The sequence below is a fragment of the Symphalangus syndactylus genome, chromosome 15 (assembly GCF_028878055.3).
Source record: "Symphalangus syndactylus isolate Jambi chromosome 15, NHGRI_mSymSyn1-v2.1_pri, whole genome shotgun sequence".
NCBI classification, from domain to species: Eukaryota; Metazoa; Chordata; class Mammalia; order Primates; family Hylobatidae; genus Symphalangus; species Symphalangus syndactylus.
In genome coordinates, this window is record NC_072437.2 from 20,044,823 (window position 1) to 20,062,167 (window position 17,345).

The following is a 17,345-nucleotide window of genomic DNA, read 5'->3' on the forward strand; positions in this document are numbered from 1 at the left end:
TATTAAATGAGAAATATACATAAAACAAAATTATGTATTAATCCACTGAGGAAAATGTTATAAGCAAAGGCTCGCAGGAACCTAACCCTGTATTTCCCCTAGGAGCAATTATTCAGTGTTCACTAATTCAGTAATCAAGATGACCTTAGAGAACATAACTGCCACAAATAACAAGAATCAGCAATACATCCACTAAATCCTGCACGTTTGGCTTCAAGATACCAAACCCACCTTCAAGCAGGCAAGTTAAGCTAAAATGACTTCAACAAACCCCCCAAAAAATATCATCAAACCACTTTTGCATTTTCACAGATTTTGCTTCTATGAAAGAAAGGCTCTGAGAAACAAAACATTAACTACTTTTCTACTTGTGGATTAAAATTATTCTCAAATGAGCAGGATTGAGACGACATGCTATAAAAGCTTTATTATGGAATAGTATAAAAAATTTGCATGAAGCGGCCTCCAATATATAGCAATTATTAATACATGGCCACTCTGGCTTTATCTATGCTACTTGCCCACTGCTCCACCAGGCCCACCCTTTATTGTTTTCAAAGCAAATCCCAAATTAGGTATCATTTCACTTGTAAAAACATACATATCTGTTTCCATGAGATAAAGTACCCTTCTGTAACACAACTACACAAAAAACAAGAACTCCTTAAAAGCATTTAATATCCACTTGGTATTCAAATTTCTCTATCTCATAAATATCTTGATACAGCTGATTTCTTTGAATCAGGATCCAAATAAGATCCAAAACTGCATTTGACTGGTTTTTCTCTTAAGACTCTTTTAATCTGTAATGCCCCTTCCCCATTTTCTGGCCAAGGATCTGGTCATTTTACTGTCTTATTCCTCACATTCTTGGTTCAACTGCATGCAACCCCATGGTGTCTTTTCACATTCATATTACATTTCTATTTCATATAGATTGCTAGTTAGACTCAGAGCCTTGAATATATTCAAGTTGGATTGGGGTGGGGGAAGGGGAAGAGTTCACAGGTGGGAAGTGTACTTCCTACTGTCTCCCTTTTGGTGAAGTTAGAATAAATCAATGAGTTCAAGTGTTATGAATTATCTATAATATAGTTTGCATTAACCTAATGTATAGACATAGATGACATTTCAACAATAATTGGCTGACAAAATTAATGCAACTAAAAAAAAAAACCCCAACTAATAATTAATAGCATAACATTTGGAGAATCTCAGCGCAGCTCTGTGAAACTCTATCTTTCTCCTATTTGATCTTGCTCTTGCCCTTTTCAAAAGCCCTGCTAGATATCCAGAGATATGAGTGACCCTAGCTAGCATTGCCCTCAAAGCACATTAGTAGATTCTTTTTTTTTTTTTTAATTTATTTTTTTTTGGTGGGGTGGGGAAGAACAGGGTGTTGCTCTGTCACCCAGGCTGGAATCTGGTGGCATGATGTCGGCTCACTGCAACCTCGACCTCTGGGGTTAAGCAATCCTCCCACTTCAGCCTCCCAAGTAGCTGGAACTATAGGCACATGCCACCACAGTCAGCTGATTTTTTATTTTTTTGTGAAGATGAGGTCCCACTATGTTGTCCAGGCTGGTCTCAAACTCTTAGGCTCAAGCAATCCTCCCACCTCAGCCTCCCAAAGTGCTAAGATTACAGGTGTGAGCCACTGTGCCCAGCCGATTCTCACTCCAGGAACTGAAAACTACACATTCCATTTATTTTAACATTTCACAGTGTACAAATACATATGAGGTCAGTATTAATGATGAGTTCTAGTTTTTTAATTTTGATTCCTATTGCTGTAAATTTTCCTTTTTTTCTCTAAATAAGTAGATAAGGTATTCATTATGAAAAGTTTATATTTCTAGACAAAGAGAAAAAACAAACACATTTTATGATTCAAGGTTCCCAGTCTGGGAAAGATTTCTATCCCAGGTAAGACTTGAGTAGGTTTTTACTAAAAACAGAATGTTAATTGAATTGGAATTGATAATCAGTCAAGGAAACAGAAAATTGCAAGACGTGTGTTGAAGACTCTTACCGTTCCAGTGGTATCCTTTTTCCCCTTCCTCCATACTGCAGTACTACAGTACTAGTTCTAGCTCAGCACATGGTTTCTTAAGAAAAAGATATTTACAAGTCTCCCTAGCTTAAATGTCTAACTTCAGATCAACACCAAGTAATTCGCTTCAGCACCTTCCAGGATCTTCCTAAAGACACAGGAAGAGGATTCTCTTTGGCTTTTCTTCTTCCTCCCTTCTTACATCCTGTTCCTGGGCCTTGAGAACTAGATGGCCACATCTTATGTAAGCTACACAGTTCTTCACAGCAAACTGGCTGGTGTGTAAGCACAAGCATCCCATGAGAACAGGAAGTGGAAGCTGGCAGTTTCCCAAGGCCTGGCCTGGCCTGGAAACTGGCACAGCATCACTTCTAAGTAGTCTATGGGTCAAGCATTCATAGAGCACAAAATCAAGAAAAGGGAACAATGATCCTTCCCCTCACTGCTCAAAGAGAAAAATGGCAAAGGATTTGGGGTCCATGTTTTAAAACTAATACACCATGCCATATTTTTAAAAACCAATGTAACTAAAATAGAATTTAATTTTTACCATTACTCTGGGATTAAAAATATACTCACATTCTCACTTACTATTTTCAGAAACTATATAGGCATTATATCAAGATATGCTAGCTCTGCTGATTAAAGCTACAATAAGCTATACTTCTTAGTGTCTGGTAATTAAAAATTACTAGGAACACTCACTTGAGGATTTTTAAGAACAAAGAGAATACCAGAGTATATACAAATAGCAACCTAGCATCAATGAGAAATGAGGTCCCATACACCAAACTCATGAAAGGTGCCCTGGAGAAGTACCCAAAGTGGCTCTGATAATTCAAGGAATTTCCAAGAACCACACTCCAGAAGCCTTTCATGGTAGGATAAATTCAGGACCAACTTCATGAACGCTTCACCAACATGAAAGTCTAGAAGGCATATGTATCTCAGAAATCCCATGAAATACCATCAGGTTCCATACTTCCTAGAAGCCTGCAGAAGTCAGAAGTCACAGTTGGCTGTCTACCAACTTTCTCCTCTAATAAAAATCCACTTCTTTTTCAAGTATTCTCTCACTTTTACACATTAAAGCACTGAGGAAATCAAGTAACAAATTCTTAATTATAAAAATATGCAGTAATACAGTCTACATGAACATTAGTGCAATTGTAGCCGATAAAGCAAACAAATAAAAAAAGAAATGTGGCTGGGTGCAGTGGCCCACACCTAGAATCCCAGCACTTCGGGAGGCTGAGGTGGGCTAATCTCTTGAGGCCAGGAGTTCAAGGCCAGCCTGAGCAACATGGCAAAACCCCATCTCCACAAAATACAAAAATTAGCTGGGCATGGTGGCACTCGCCTGTAGTCCGGGCTACGTAAGAGGCTGAGTTGGGAGGATCACTTGAGCCTGGGAGGTGGAGGCTGCAGTGAGCCGTGATTGCACCACTGCACTCCAGCCTGGGCAACAGAGTGAGACTCTGTCTCTGAATGCATGAGTCAGTGAATGATGAATGAATGAATGAAATGCATAAAAGCAGCCGCTTTATAAATGTTCCTTAGGAGAGACTTACCTTGGTGCTTCCTCCACCACCTTCTGATTTCTTCTCTGAATTGAGCACTCTCTTTCATTAAGCCATAAAGCATTTCCATGTTTATCACCTAGAACCTGAAAGAGCAATACCATTTGAAAAACCATATAACCACACCCACAAAGTAGATGATGGTTAATATTTTCCCCATGCAACATCTCTTGGTTTTTGATATTCAAACCTCATAGTATATACATACCTCTCAAAACATTATTTTGATTCATGTTAACAAAGGAAAACTATACTTATTACTCCAAAGCTCAATAAAACGTTTTTATCAAAAAGATTTGAGGAAAAAGTGTTCATATCACCTTTCAAATACAATGAGTAAAACATTAGAATCAGTCGTACAAATCTTGTGAAGGACACTGAGTGTTAGTGAAGGCGACAAACACTGGATGTCAGTGTTGCTGAGGAGTGCCACCACAGCTTTATTACAAACATCTGCTTGATGTTAACATTATTAAACGTCTGTTGATTGGGAAATGACATTGTATGCATTTCCATCCAATATGTAATCTGTTATTTATCTATGGATGTCTTTACTGTGGTTTATTTTTGTTCTAGGAAACTGCTAAAGGTCTGGAGTTAATATACAAACATAATAGTTTTTCCCATTTGCGATACTCATTGAACATCTCTAACCTGAAAATCTGAAATCCAAAATATTCCAAAACCTGAAATTTTTTGACATGACACTCAAAGGAAATGGTCACTGAAGCATTTTGAATTTTCAGATTAGGGATACCCAACCAGCAGGTATAAACGCAAATATTCCAAAACCCAAAAAAATCTGAAATCTGAAACACTTCTGGTCCCAAGCATTTCAGTTAAGAGATACATTCAGCCTATAATGGAAAATAAGCTGAGATTGCCAGATAAAATACAAGATACGCAGCTACATTTAAATTTCAGATAAACAATGAATAATTTTTTTCTAGCTATGTCCCAAGTTTACATGGAACAACGATTTAAAAAAATCACTGTTAATCTGAAATTCAAATTTAACATGTATCTTTTCAGCTAAATCTGGAAACTCAAAAGCAGCTCTTCATTAAAATTTTTGCCTAGAACATCTGATTTTCAGAAATGGACCAATCTATTTTCAGATTTAAGGAGTTGATGTATATTTCTGAATACATATATTAGGTTTACAGAGGTAAGATCTGTTTTAGAAGCCAAAAGACCAGGCACTAATTTTAGTTCCAAACAGCTATGCAACTTCTCTGGACAAGTCATTCTGTTTCTTTGTGCATTATAAACAGCAGGTAATATCAATCTTAATATTTTATATGGCTTCTGAAAAAAATCAAATAAAGATCATGGCTATAATTGGTAAAATGTAAAATAAATAGTTAACATATGACTGTAAAGTTAATTTTTAGGAACAAACCCTTTCTGAAACTCAAGAATGATTCCAAGCAATGAAGGAAAACATAACAGCAACAAAATGCCAATAAGGTGGAATTTTCTAAGACTCCAAGGTGGCTGCATGAAGTAAATCTAAAACTATTTGAAATCATTAAAATAACTCTCAACCTCTTTTTAAATTCTTGTTGACAAGAAAGTAAAAGTAGACAGTCTCCAAGAAATAAAGGCAAAATAACCATGAATTCTCAGAAATATTTCCAACTATAAAATATCAGATTCATATACAGAATCAAGAGTTTGTTCTTCTCTAAATTCTGTATGGTCTCCCAGTTCATTTTTTAAAAATTCTGTGCACTTACTAGGCATTCAACAAAAATGATTTGCTGATTATTTATTCCATTAAATAAATGAGGAAGCCATGTAATCAGAAAACATTATAAGTAAATACTGCTTTTAAGGGAAGTTAATCCTTAAATGCATCATGAGTTTTCAAAAAATTTTATAGGTTTACACATACTGAATGTAGAAAAATCTCTAAGCTATACTGCTTCCTGAAAAAGCTTTATTATAATAGACAATGTCACATAATGCAAGCCTATTGGTATCCCTAGACCCAACCCAGGAAATGCTAGTAGTGCCCTGGTTGAGAAATACTAGTTTACGCCACAAAGAGAGGTGCCATTCACACTGCCAGTGCAGTTTCATTGTGGAAAGGACATAGTATATAATGGCTCATGTGAAAAATAACAGGTGACATACACACATATACTTCATAGACTATGTATGGAGGAATAGCCAAGAAACAGTAATGTCCTTGCATTTAGGGACAGAAACTAGAGAACTTAGAGATAGAGTAAAAGGGATGCTTACTTTTATTAATTACCCTTTATCATGTGCAGAAATTAATATAAATAAATAAGTGAAAACTAAAGAAAAGTAAACTAAAAACCCTTCTAAGTATAGATCAGATATGAGAACATCTGTGTGGCCTATTTAAGTTACTGGGAGGCATTTTCACTTATGTTTAAAAATATCACCCAGGCTGTATGCCATGGCTAAATAAAATAAACTAAAAATCTGATCTAGGTATGTAATTATTTAACACAAAATAACAAACATTTATTGAGTATTAGTAATGTGAAAGGCAATGGTCTGGTTGCTGGGGACAGCAAATGAGTAAGACCTACTCTCTACCCTCAAGGACCTCATGGCCTATTAGGAAATTCAACTAGTTAAAGATAAAACAGCCTACCTAAGTGGTCTTCCACTAGCGTGAACAAGTGCTAGATGGGGAGTACAGTGAAGGACAAAATTAATTCTGCCCCTAGGATCTTACAAGAAAGACAAGCTAAATATCTCCCTTAAATTACAGATTTAAATAGCCAACTGTCTACTCAACATCTACACTTAGATATCTAATGGGCATTTCAACCTTGATTTGTCCAACTTTATAACCTGATTTCCTCCCTTGAAAACAAGCACATCTCACAGTCTTTCCTATCTCAGTAAAAGCCCATTCCATTCTTCTCATTTCTCAGGCAAAAACCGTAAAATCACCTTATTTTTTTTTCTTGTACATAACATCCATCTATTAGAAAATCTGGTCTACCTTCACAAAATATCCAGAATTCTAGCCTGGGAGACAGAGTAAAATTCTGTCAGAAAGAGGGAAGGAGGCAGGGAGGGAAGAAAGAAAATTCAACATTGTTAAGATGTCAATACTCCCCAGAATAATCTCTAGATTCAATACGACCCAAATACAAATCTCCCATCAGATGGGGTGTGTGGAAGTGGAGGTGGAGGTGGGAGGGGGTGGGTGTAGGCGTAGGTGTCTGTAGGGGGAACAGGTTGACAGGTGAAGTCTAAAATTTTCATGGAAATTCAAAGAACCTAAAGAGAATGAAAACTCTCTGCAGAAAAACAACACATTTAGACCACTTACAAAATCAGGTTTCTAGATTTATTGTAAAAGCAAAATAGTTAAGACAATGACTAAATCTCACTTAATTTGCAACAAAAGGTCACTGCAATAAATGATGCTGGAAAAAGTGGATATCAGAATTTTAAAAATTACTCTGACCCTGCCTCACACCAAACAAACAAAATAATAATAAGTAAAGGAGAGTAACAGACTTAAATATCATACCTAAAACAAAAAAACTGCTAACTAGGGTACACAAAGTAGACTTAAACTTGACTTCACTATAATTCAGAACTTCTGTTCTTTGAAAGACATTATTATCAAAGTGAACAGGCAAGCCGCAGGAAGGGAGAAGGATATACTATACATACATCTGACAAAGGACTCATAAACAAAATAGATACAGAACTCGGACACTCCAGTAATTTTTAAAAATCTAATTTGAAAAAGGAAGGCAAGGATGAAAGTTTGAGAAGTCACTTCACAAAATAAGCCATTCAAATGGTCAATAAACTTATAAACAGATGCTTAACATCATTACTTATCCGGGAAATGCAAATTAAACAGACATACCATCGTAAGTCCACTAATATGGCTAAATGTTTTCAAAAATTGAAAATATCACACATTGGCAAGGGTGGCATCAGTGTAAACTCTCATGTATTTCTGGTGGGAGTATGTATTAGTACAACCAGAGTACCCACTAAAACTAAAAATAACCTTACTACGTAATCCAACAATACCTCTCCTCAGTCTATCCTAGAGATGCATATATGCTCATAAAAAGACATAGCAATTTATTTCTAATATAAAGAAACTAAAAACCCAAAGATTCATTAATAACAAAATGGATAAATTGCAGGTGAGTCAAACAATGGGAGAGCACAGAGCAATTCTTTTTTTTTTTTTTTTCATGTAAGCAAATGTTCATAGCAGCTTTATTTATAATAACTCATAACTGAAAACAACCCAAATGTTCAATGAATGGTGAATATATAAGTAAACTGTGATATATCCAGACAATGGAATATTACTCAGCAATAAAAAAGAACAAACTATTGACACACATTACATCACAGATGAATCTCAAAAGCATTATGCTAAGTGAAAGAAGCTAGAAAACAAAAGGTTATCTAATATATGATGTTCTAAAAACGGCAAAACTATAGAGACAGAAAACAGATCAGTAGTTGCCAAGAGCTAGGGTAGGAGAAGGGCATGTTCTGCAAAAGCAGATTTCCAGGGGGACAGAAATGTTCTATTATCTTGATTTTGGTGGTGGTTACACAAGTGTATGCAGTGTCAAAACTCATTGAACTGTATATTTAAAAGAAATGAATTTTGTTGTATGTAAATTATACCTCAATAAACCTGGCTTTTAAAAAGGGAATACATTAAAAAATAGGTAAACAGCCAGTGAATATTTGAGTGAATTAATGAAGAGTGCAATAATTAAATAACTTAAGGAAAAACAATATATTTGGTTAAGCCAATAAATACTTAAAAATTTAAGTAACAATACAAGATATAATAACAGATATAAGATTATAACATAATCCTAGTCTTTGTAGAATTGTTTGGTGCATTAACATTTATAACATTGCAAAACAAACTTTTAGAGTTGCATTTAATTTCTAGTTATCTCTTTCGTATGACATACATACAATCTAATGAACTCACATGCAATCTAGCAACTGATGATGCCGAGAAATTATCTCTTGCTGGCTGGGCGTGGTGGCTCATGCCTATAATCCCAGCACTTTGGGAGGCCGAGGTGGGTGGATCACCTGAGGTTAGGAGTTCAAGACTAGCCTGACCAACACAGCGAAACTCCATCTCTACTAAAAATACAAAATTAGCTGGGCGTGGTGGTGGGTGCCTGCAATCCCAGCTACTTGGGAGGCGGAGGCAAGAGAATCGCTTGAACCAGGGAGGCAGAGGTTGCAGTGAGCCAAGATCACGCTACTGCACTCCAGCCTGGGCGACAGAGCGAGACTCCATCAAAAAAAAAAAAAAGAATGAAAGAAAGAAAAGAAGTTATCTCTTGCCTTCAATGTCAAACTTTAAAAAGATGATTCCTGAAATTTTTAATAAAATTGTAATAATAATATATTTCTGAATAAAATTTCAGATTTATTTAACTCAGAGGTTCATTCTAAGTTGGTGATATTTTGGTTTGGACAAATATTTATTTATTTATTTATTTATTTTATTTTTTTTTATTATACAAAGAGTTGGAACCAACCCAAATGTCCAACAACGATAGACTGGATTAAGAAAATGTGGCACATATACACCATGGAATACTATGCAGCCATAAAAAATGATGAGTTCGTGTCCTTTGTAGGGACATGGATGAAACTGGAAAACATCATTCTCAGTAAACTATCGCAAGGACAAAAAACCAAACACCGCATGTTCTCACTCAGGTGGGAATTGAACAATGAGAACTCATGGACACAGGAAGGGGAACATCACACTCCGGGGACTGTTGTGGGGTGGGGGGAGGGGGGAGGGACAGCATTAGGAGATACACCTAATGCTAAATGACGAGTTAATGGGTACAGGAAATCAACATGGCACATGGATACATATGTAACAAACCTGCACATTGTGCACATGTACACAGAGCAATTCTTAGAAGCAAAGGACAACAGAGCCTCAGGGAAGAATCTCAAAGATACAATGATGTGTGAAAAAGAAGATGTGACAGAGTACATCACTGGATTTCATTTATGCAATTTAAGAACTAATCTATGACATCAGATAGGAACAGCAGTTACTTTTGGCGGCCATAGGTAGGGATTGACTGGGAAGAGGTGTGATGGGACATTCTCTACCTAGACCTGGATGGTTGTTACACAATTAGATGTGTGTGTACAGAAATTGTCTTGAATTGTACACTTAAGATTTATGGATTTCACTGTGTGTGTGTGTATATATATATATATATATATATATACACACACATATATCTTAATTTAGAAAATCTTTTTAAAAAGGCAAAAACAAAGCCTGCTAGCCTCAGAAATAAACTGTGTTCAATGTTGTAAAACATCCAACTGATTAGGTAAGTTTGGATATTTTTTCTCACTTTAGAAAATTTGAGGATCTAAATGATGATTTTCCACCCATAAATAATATCTATGAAAGTGACCATTAAACTTAAAGAATAAACTGACAGAATCTAGGACTTTTTATATCATGCCCCTGTCAGAAAATATAAGGTCAGCAAATAACCTTTTATTTATCTGGTTCTCTCTCCACACCAAATTAAGATTTAAAAAAATACTTAAAATTCATTGTTTCTAATTTGACATTTGTTTTTATCAATTTTAGCTGTTACCTATCAATTCATAGTCATAATATATAAAATTAGCATGAAGGCATTTTCAACAGGCAAATGAAAACTTCAACAGACTTGTCTTCTTCCCTGTTTTATTTTAGAAAACCCATTTTGTTTTGCCAAAATCTATGCCCCTACATAACCACTTTAAAGATTAACATCTTAAACTGAATAGAAGAAATGATTTATGGATCTCTATACAACCAGCTCCTAGCAGAACACCTGTCACAGCAAGCTACACGGACATTTGGTAAACTGAAGTAGCACAGGAGTCCAGGTCAGGCACTTTTCTTTTTTAAAAAATGCCCTATAATGGCCCAGTCTTGGAAGGAGATTAGCCTGGTCGGCTATCTTGGGAATGCTTTTTTTTGGAGGTAGATTTTTTATCATTCCCAATCCCAATCAACATCCTAGCACTTTAACAGAAAGTACAACAGATTCTAAAGGCACAACTCACAATCATTCTAAATGGAAGAAAAGATAATTCCAATAGGATTAAACGATATTATTTTAAAGTCATAATAATGAAAAAGCATCTTAAATGTACCAACCTGGATTTCTATATGACGAGGATTATCAATAAATTTTTCTATTAGTAGTCTATCATCGCCAAAACTAGAAGCCGCTTCTTGAGATGATAATCTAAAACCATCCCTGTGAAAAAAAGGAGGAGGAGGAGGGGGAGGGGGAGGGGAAGGGGAAGGAGAAGAAGAGTCAGACTAACAAAACAAACAGTTATCATTACAAAAGAAAACAATCAATTAAATATTTATTTTGGCTTATTCTGAAAAAAGCAAAAACCTTTATTCAATATACAAATAACTAAGTTAATTTTGGTTGACCTGCAACTTTTCCACTCACTAACTCTGTGACCATGGATGAGTTATTTAACTTCTCAGATCCTAGATTTTCCATTGAAACAGGAATGCTGATACTTTACCAACTGCTAAATATCAATTTTTTTTTTTTTTTTTTTTGAGACAGAGTCTCACTCTGTCACCCAGGCTGGAGTGCAGTGGCAGGATCTCGGCTCACTGCAACCTCTGCCTGCCGGGTTCAAGTGAATCTCCCACCTCAGCCTCCCGAGTAGCTGGGAATACAGGTGTGTGCCACCATGCCTGGCTAATTTTTGTATTTTTGGTAGAGAGAGGGTTTCAACATGTTGGCCAGGATGGTCTCGAACTCCTGACCTCAGGTGATCCACCTGCCTCAGCCTCCCAAAGTGCTGGGATTACAGGTGTGAGCCACTGTGCCCAATCTAAATATGATATTTTAATCAACCATACAGAGCAAGTAAAATTAATTCCATTTCTTCAACCATAATATACCTTGATTCCACTAGCAAAAATATAAAAATACATCTATTTGATTCAGAAGTCAGAAGATGCAAAGAAAAATGTAAAGGGTCTAGTGACCTGCATGACTGGGGTGGAACTACAGCAAATACACTCATTGACACTGAACATCCAATAGGAAGATTCTTAAGAACATTGCTTAATATTTTAAATTCACATCTTGAAATGCAATTGCCTCCCACACACACCCACACAGATCATTACAATTTTATCTTCTATAAAACTGATCAAAAATAGTAATTATAAAAGTATAGTTTTTTAAAATAAAAATATGGACCTAATTATTGCTTTATATATTTTGTTCACAAACTATAATTTAAATCATTACTATTAAAATATGCCTATTATTCAAATATTTAGGGCTCCTTTGACCAATCCATTAAAAACCCAAACTTGGGCAGGCACGGTGGCTTCCCTGAGGTCAGGAGTTCGAGATCAGCCTGGCCAACATGATGAAATCCCACCTGTACTAAAAATACAAAAATTAGCTGGGTGTGGTGGCCCATGCCTGTAGTCCCAGCTACTCAGGAGACTGAAGCAGGAGAACCGCTTGACCTGGGAAGCAGAGGCTACAGTGGGCAGAAATTATGTCACTGCACTCCAGCCTGGGTGAGAGTGAGACTCTCTCTCAAAAAAAAAAAAAAAAAAAACACACAATAAAAAAAAAACCCCAAACTTGCTTGCCTAAAAGTAATTGAGCATATGTTGCCTTCTATCCATTGATATAATCAGCATATAAAATTTAATTCCTTTACATTTAATAAAGTTTCTTAATCTGAAGATTAAATACCTATATTTAATGTACAACATTAAAGCCAATTCTTCCAATCTTTTAAGTGGCAAATGGTCCATCTAGTAATATTAGAAATAACTATCCAATTTGCTCATTTTTGTGCTTTAATTTCTTTTATATTTAATAAAGTCTCTTAATCTGAAGACTAAATGTCTGTATTTAATGTACAATACTGAAACCAAATTCTTTCAGTCCTTTAAGTTGCAAATGGTCCATCTAGTAATATAAGAAACAACTTTTGGCTTGGGATTGACTTGGCAATGCGGGCTCTTTTTTGGTTCCATATGAACTTTAAAGTAGTTTTTTCCAATTCTTTGAAGAAAGTCATTGGTAGATTGATGGGGATGGCACTGAATCTATAAATTACCTTGGGCAGTATGGCCATTTTCACGATATTGATTCTTCCTACCCATGAGCATGGAATGTTCTTCCATTTGTTTGTATCCTCTTTGATTTCATTGAGCAGTGGTTTGTAGTTCTCCTTGAAGAGGTCCTTCACATCCCTTGTAAGTTGGATTCCTAGGCATTTTATTCTCTTTGAAGCAATTGTGAATGGGAGTTCACTCATGATTTGGCTCTCTGTTGGCATCACGCTACCTGACTTCAAACTATACTATAAGGCTACAGTAACCAAAACAGCATGGTACTGGTACCAAAACAGAGACATAGATCAATGGAACAGAACAGAGCCTTCAGAAATAATACCACACATCTACAACTATCTGATCTTTGACAAACTTGACAAAAACAAGCAATGGGGAAACGATTCCCTATTTAATAAAGGGTGCTGGGAAAACTGGCTAGCCACATGTAGAAAGCTGAAACGATCCCTTCCTTACACCTTATACAAAAATTAATTCAAGATGGATTAAAGACTTATATGTTAGACCTAAAACCATAAAAACTCTAGAAGAAAACCTAGGCAATACCATTCAGGACATAGGTATGGGCAAGGACTTCATGTCTAAAACACCAAAAGCAATGGCAACAAAAGCCAAAATTGACAAATGGGATCTAATTAAACTAAAGAGCTTCTGCACAGCAAAAGAAACTACCATCAGAGTGAACAGGCAACCTACAGAATGGGAGAACATTTTCGCAACCTACTCACCTGACAAAGGGCTAATATCCAGAATCTACAATGAACTCAAACAAATTTACAAGAAAAAAACAAACAACCCCATCAAAAAGTGGGCGAAGGACATGAACAGACACTTCTCAAAAGAAGACATTTATGCAGCCAAAAAACACATGAAGAAATGCTCATCATCACTGGCCATCAGAGAAATGCAAATCAAAACCACAATGAGATACCATCTCACACCAGTTAGAATGGCCATCATTAAAAAGTCAGGAAACAACAGGTGCTGGAGAGGATGTGGAGAAATAGGAACACTTTTACACTGTTGGTGGGACTCTAAACTAGTTCAACCATTGTGGAAGTCAGTGTGGCGATTCCTCAGGGATCTAGAACTAGAAATACCATTTGACCCAGCCATCCCATTACTGGGTATATACCCAAAGGATTATAAATCTTGCTGCTATAAAGACACATGCACATGTATGTTTACTGCGGCACTATTCACAATAGCAAAGACTTGGAACCAACCCAAATGTCCACCAACGATAGACTGGATTAAGAAAATGTGGCACATACACACCATGGAATACTATGCAGCCATAAAAAAGGATGAGTTCATGTCCTTTGTAGGGACATGGATGAAGCTGGAAACCATCATTCTCAGCAAACTATCACAAGGACAAAAAATCAAACACCGCATGTTCTCACTCATAGGTGGGAATTGAACAATGAGAACACATGGACACAGGAAGGGGAACATCACACTCCGGGGACTGTTGTGGGGTAGGGGGACGGGGGAGGGATAGCATTAGGAGATATACCTAATGCTAAATGACGAGTTAATGGGTGCATCACACCAACATGGCACTTGTATACATACGTAACAAACCTGCACATTGTGCACATGTACCCTAAAACTTAAAGTATAATAATAACAAAATAAATAAATAAATAAAAATAAAAATAAAAAGAACAAAAGAGAGAAGACCTAAATAAAAAAAAATCAGAAAGGAAAGTAAATACATTACAAAAGAAAAAAAAAAGAAGAAACGATGTGATTTGCTTGTTTTGTGTTTTCTTTAATAATGTCAGCTCTATTGCTCTATTTGTTTTGTTAGTCTGACTGTTCTTCCTTTTTTTTTTTAAAGGATGGTTTTTCATCTCAAAAGCTGCTTCTAGTTTTGGCGATGACAGACTACTAATAGAAAAATTTAACGATAATCCTCTTCATATAGTAATCCAAGTTGGTACATTTAAGATGCGTTTTAATTATTACAACTTTAAAATAATATCGTTTAATCCTACGGTCCACCTAGAAATATTGGAAAGAACTAATTTGCGGCCAAGTGCAGTGGCTCACACCTGTAATCCCAGCACTTTGGGAAGCTGAGGCGGGTGGATTGCCTGAGCTCAGGAGTTAGAGACCAGCCCGGGCAACATGGTGAAACCCCGTCTCTACTAAAATACGAAAAATTAGCCAGGCGCGGCAGCGTGCGCCTGTAGTCCCAGCTACTTGAGAGGCTGAGGCAGAAGAATCAATTGAACCCAAAAGGCGGAGGTTGCAGTGAGCTGAGATCGCACCACTACACTCCAGCCTGGGCAACAGAGCGAGACTCCAACTCAAAACACACACACACACACACACACACACACAACTAATTTGCTTGTTTTTGTACAACACTGCAGGTAAAACTGACTAGAAGACAAATTTCAAAACATTGCAAAAAAACTCTTATTTCTCACAGGTCTCAGAGAAAAGGTATTAGGTTTTCTTAGTCCTCCATTACATTGTTGATTTAGGGGAATAAAGTTTAGATCTCAGGAGGCTGCAAACTTCAAAGAAACTGGAAGCAAAATGAATTAGTTTTCAATACCATATAATCAACTTTTTATTAGACTGGATACAATAACAGAAAAAATATAGCAATTTACAGTTTGCCTCCACTATAATGATTGAGAGCTTTCATTTTGCATTTAAACCCAGAATACCACAAGTAAAAAGTCAAAGCCACCAAAATAAAATAAGCAGCAAGTTTGAAAGCATCGCCAACAACCTATTTTAGAACTCACGGGAAACTCTATTATGAATATCATTGGTGACATTCAATTATACATTCATTCAATAAGTATTTACTGAACTTTGTGCCTGGATATATTTTAGATGCTAGGAATACAAAAATAAAACAGAAATTGCACTCATAATGCCAAAAGTCTTAGTGGAGATATTCAAAAATATAGACACAAATCAATTTCCCAATCATGCCATACGCTTCATTTAAACTTGAATAGGGAAAAGAAAGCCAGAGATTACTATAAAAGTATCTAAGTGAACCTTCAACAATCTTCAAAATTCTCACTCAAATTTACTACATAATAATTACAGGTTGGGAGCAGTGGTGCACGCCTGTAATCCCAGCACTTTGGGAGGCCGAGGCAGGCGGATCACGAGGTCAAGAGATCGAGACCATCCTGGCCAACATGGTGAAACCCCATCTCTACTAAAAATACAAAAATTAGCTGGGTGTGGTGGCATGCACCCGTAGTCCCAGCTACTCGGGAGGCTGAGGCAGGAGAATGGCTTGAACTCAGGAGGCGGAGATTGCAGTGAGCCAAGATCGTGCTACTTCACTCCAGCCTAGGCGACAGAGCAAGACTCTGTCTCAAAAAAAAAAAAATTACATTTTAAAAAAAAATCTTTCAGATGTCCTACAGATTCCAAGACAAGTCACAGATGCTACTTCCCCCCCCAAAAAACATAGGAAAGATGTTATAAGAAAAAGACACCCCTTAGGATAAAGGAATAAAGCAATTAAGCTACTAAATTTTCCTCTGTACCTGAAAAATAAAATCTTTGTGGATTATGTAAAAACCAATTATTTCCTCGAAAGGGAGAGAGGAAAAGCAGGGGTGGATAAGTTGTGACACGGTGTTCATGGTTAGTGGCTCCAAAAGACAAGCATAGGCATGTTTGCAGTACTGTTCTTTCCCTTTTTAGGTAGTTTTGACTTTCCCAAATAAATAAGGGATATAGAGCAACTTTTTAAAATGAGGAGCTTGTACTATTAAATCTAATAGTCACGCCTGTGTTGATCTCAACAAGTTTTCTGAGATGGTTTATTTATCAAGTTGAAGAGAGTAATATTTTAAGTAGAAAATTATTCATGTATTTTTATTAATTTTATAAACATATTTTGAATCAATGTGCTATTTACTTGCCAAGAAAGGGCTAAATTATTTACAAAATGATGCCTAATAAATGAATGGATATAGTGATTTCTCAAAATATTAAGCTCTAAATTAAAATTTATAAATCAACAGCAGCACAGCAAACCTCACTTCCAAGAAACTATAAAGAGTAATCCGCACCATAAAAGAGTAAGTTACTAACAGCAGCCCTGGAGAACTGACTGATAAGAAACCTGAGATCCTAAGATGAATAATGAAAAATAAGCGCTAAGCGTTCAGTGAAATTGCTATGTAAGTATTGTGCAAAACAGAAAAACAATGAGAAAAAAATTGAAGTCCACAAAATACACAGCTCTTGCAAAACTATTAAGTTGTATTCGACTTCTTTATGATACCATTCTTTCCCACAAAACGGGCTGTGGCAGGTTGTCTTTTCCAAAGATGGCCACAACAGTATCTCCCATTCCACATGCTCTTCTAAGAATCTTGCCCACTCTCTCATGAAGAAGTGAAGACTCAGTCCCCTCCCCTTGAATTTGAGCAGAAGCTGTGTTCACTGGAGGGAAACCTGTGTAACTTCTGAGACTGGGTCATAAAAAGTATTTTAAATTATAATAAGAATGCATTCCATATAAAGGACACAGTAATTT

At 36.3% G+C, this 17,345-nt stretch overlaps 1 protein-coding gene across 8 annotated transcripts in view; it reads right to left on the reverse strand.

The window, feature by feature from the left end:
• Nucleotides 1-17,345, reverse strand: part of PCCA (propionyl-CoA carboxylase subunit alpha) — a 452,191-nt gene that overhangs the window by 262,740 nt on the left and 172,106 nt on the right. For all 8 annotated transcript variants that reach the window (XM_055244179.2, XM_055244183.2, XM_055244186.2 and 5 more), the window contains 2 exons: nt 10,832-10,934; nt 3,625-3,719 (listed from right to left, as the gene is read on the reverse strand). In XM_055244179.2, coding sequence (XP_055100154.1) covers nt 3,625-3,719; nt 10,832-10,934 — 198 coding nt within the window. The remainder of the gene's footprint in view (nt 1-3,624; nt 3,720-10,831; nt 10,935-17,345) is intronic.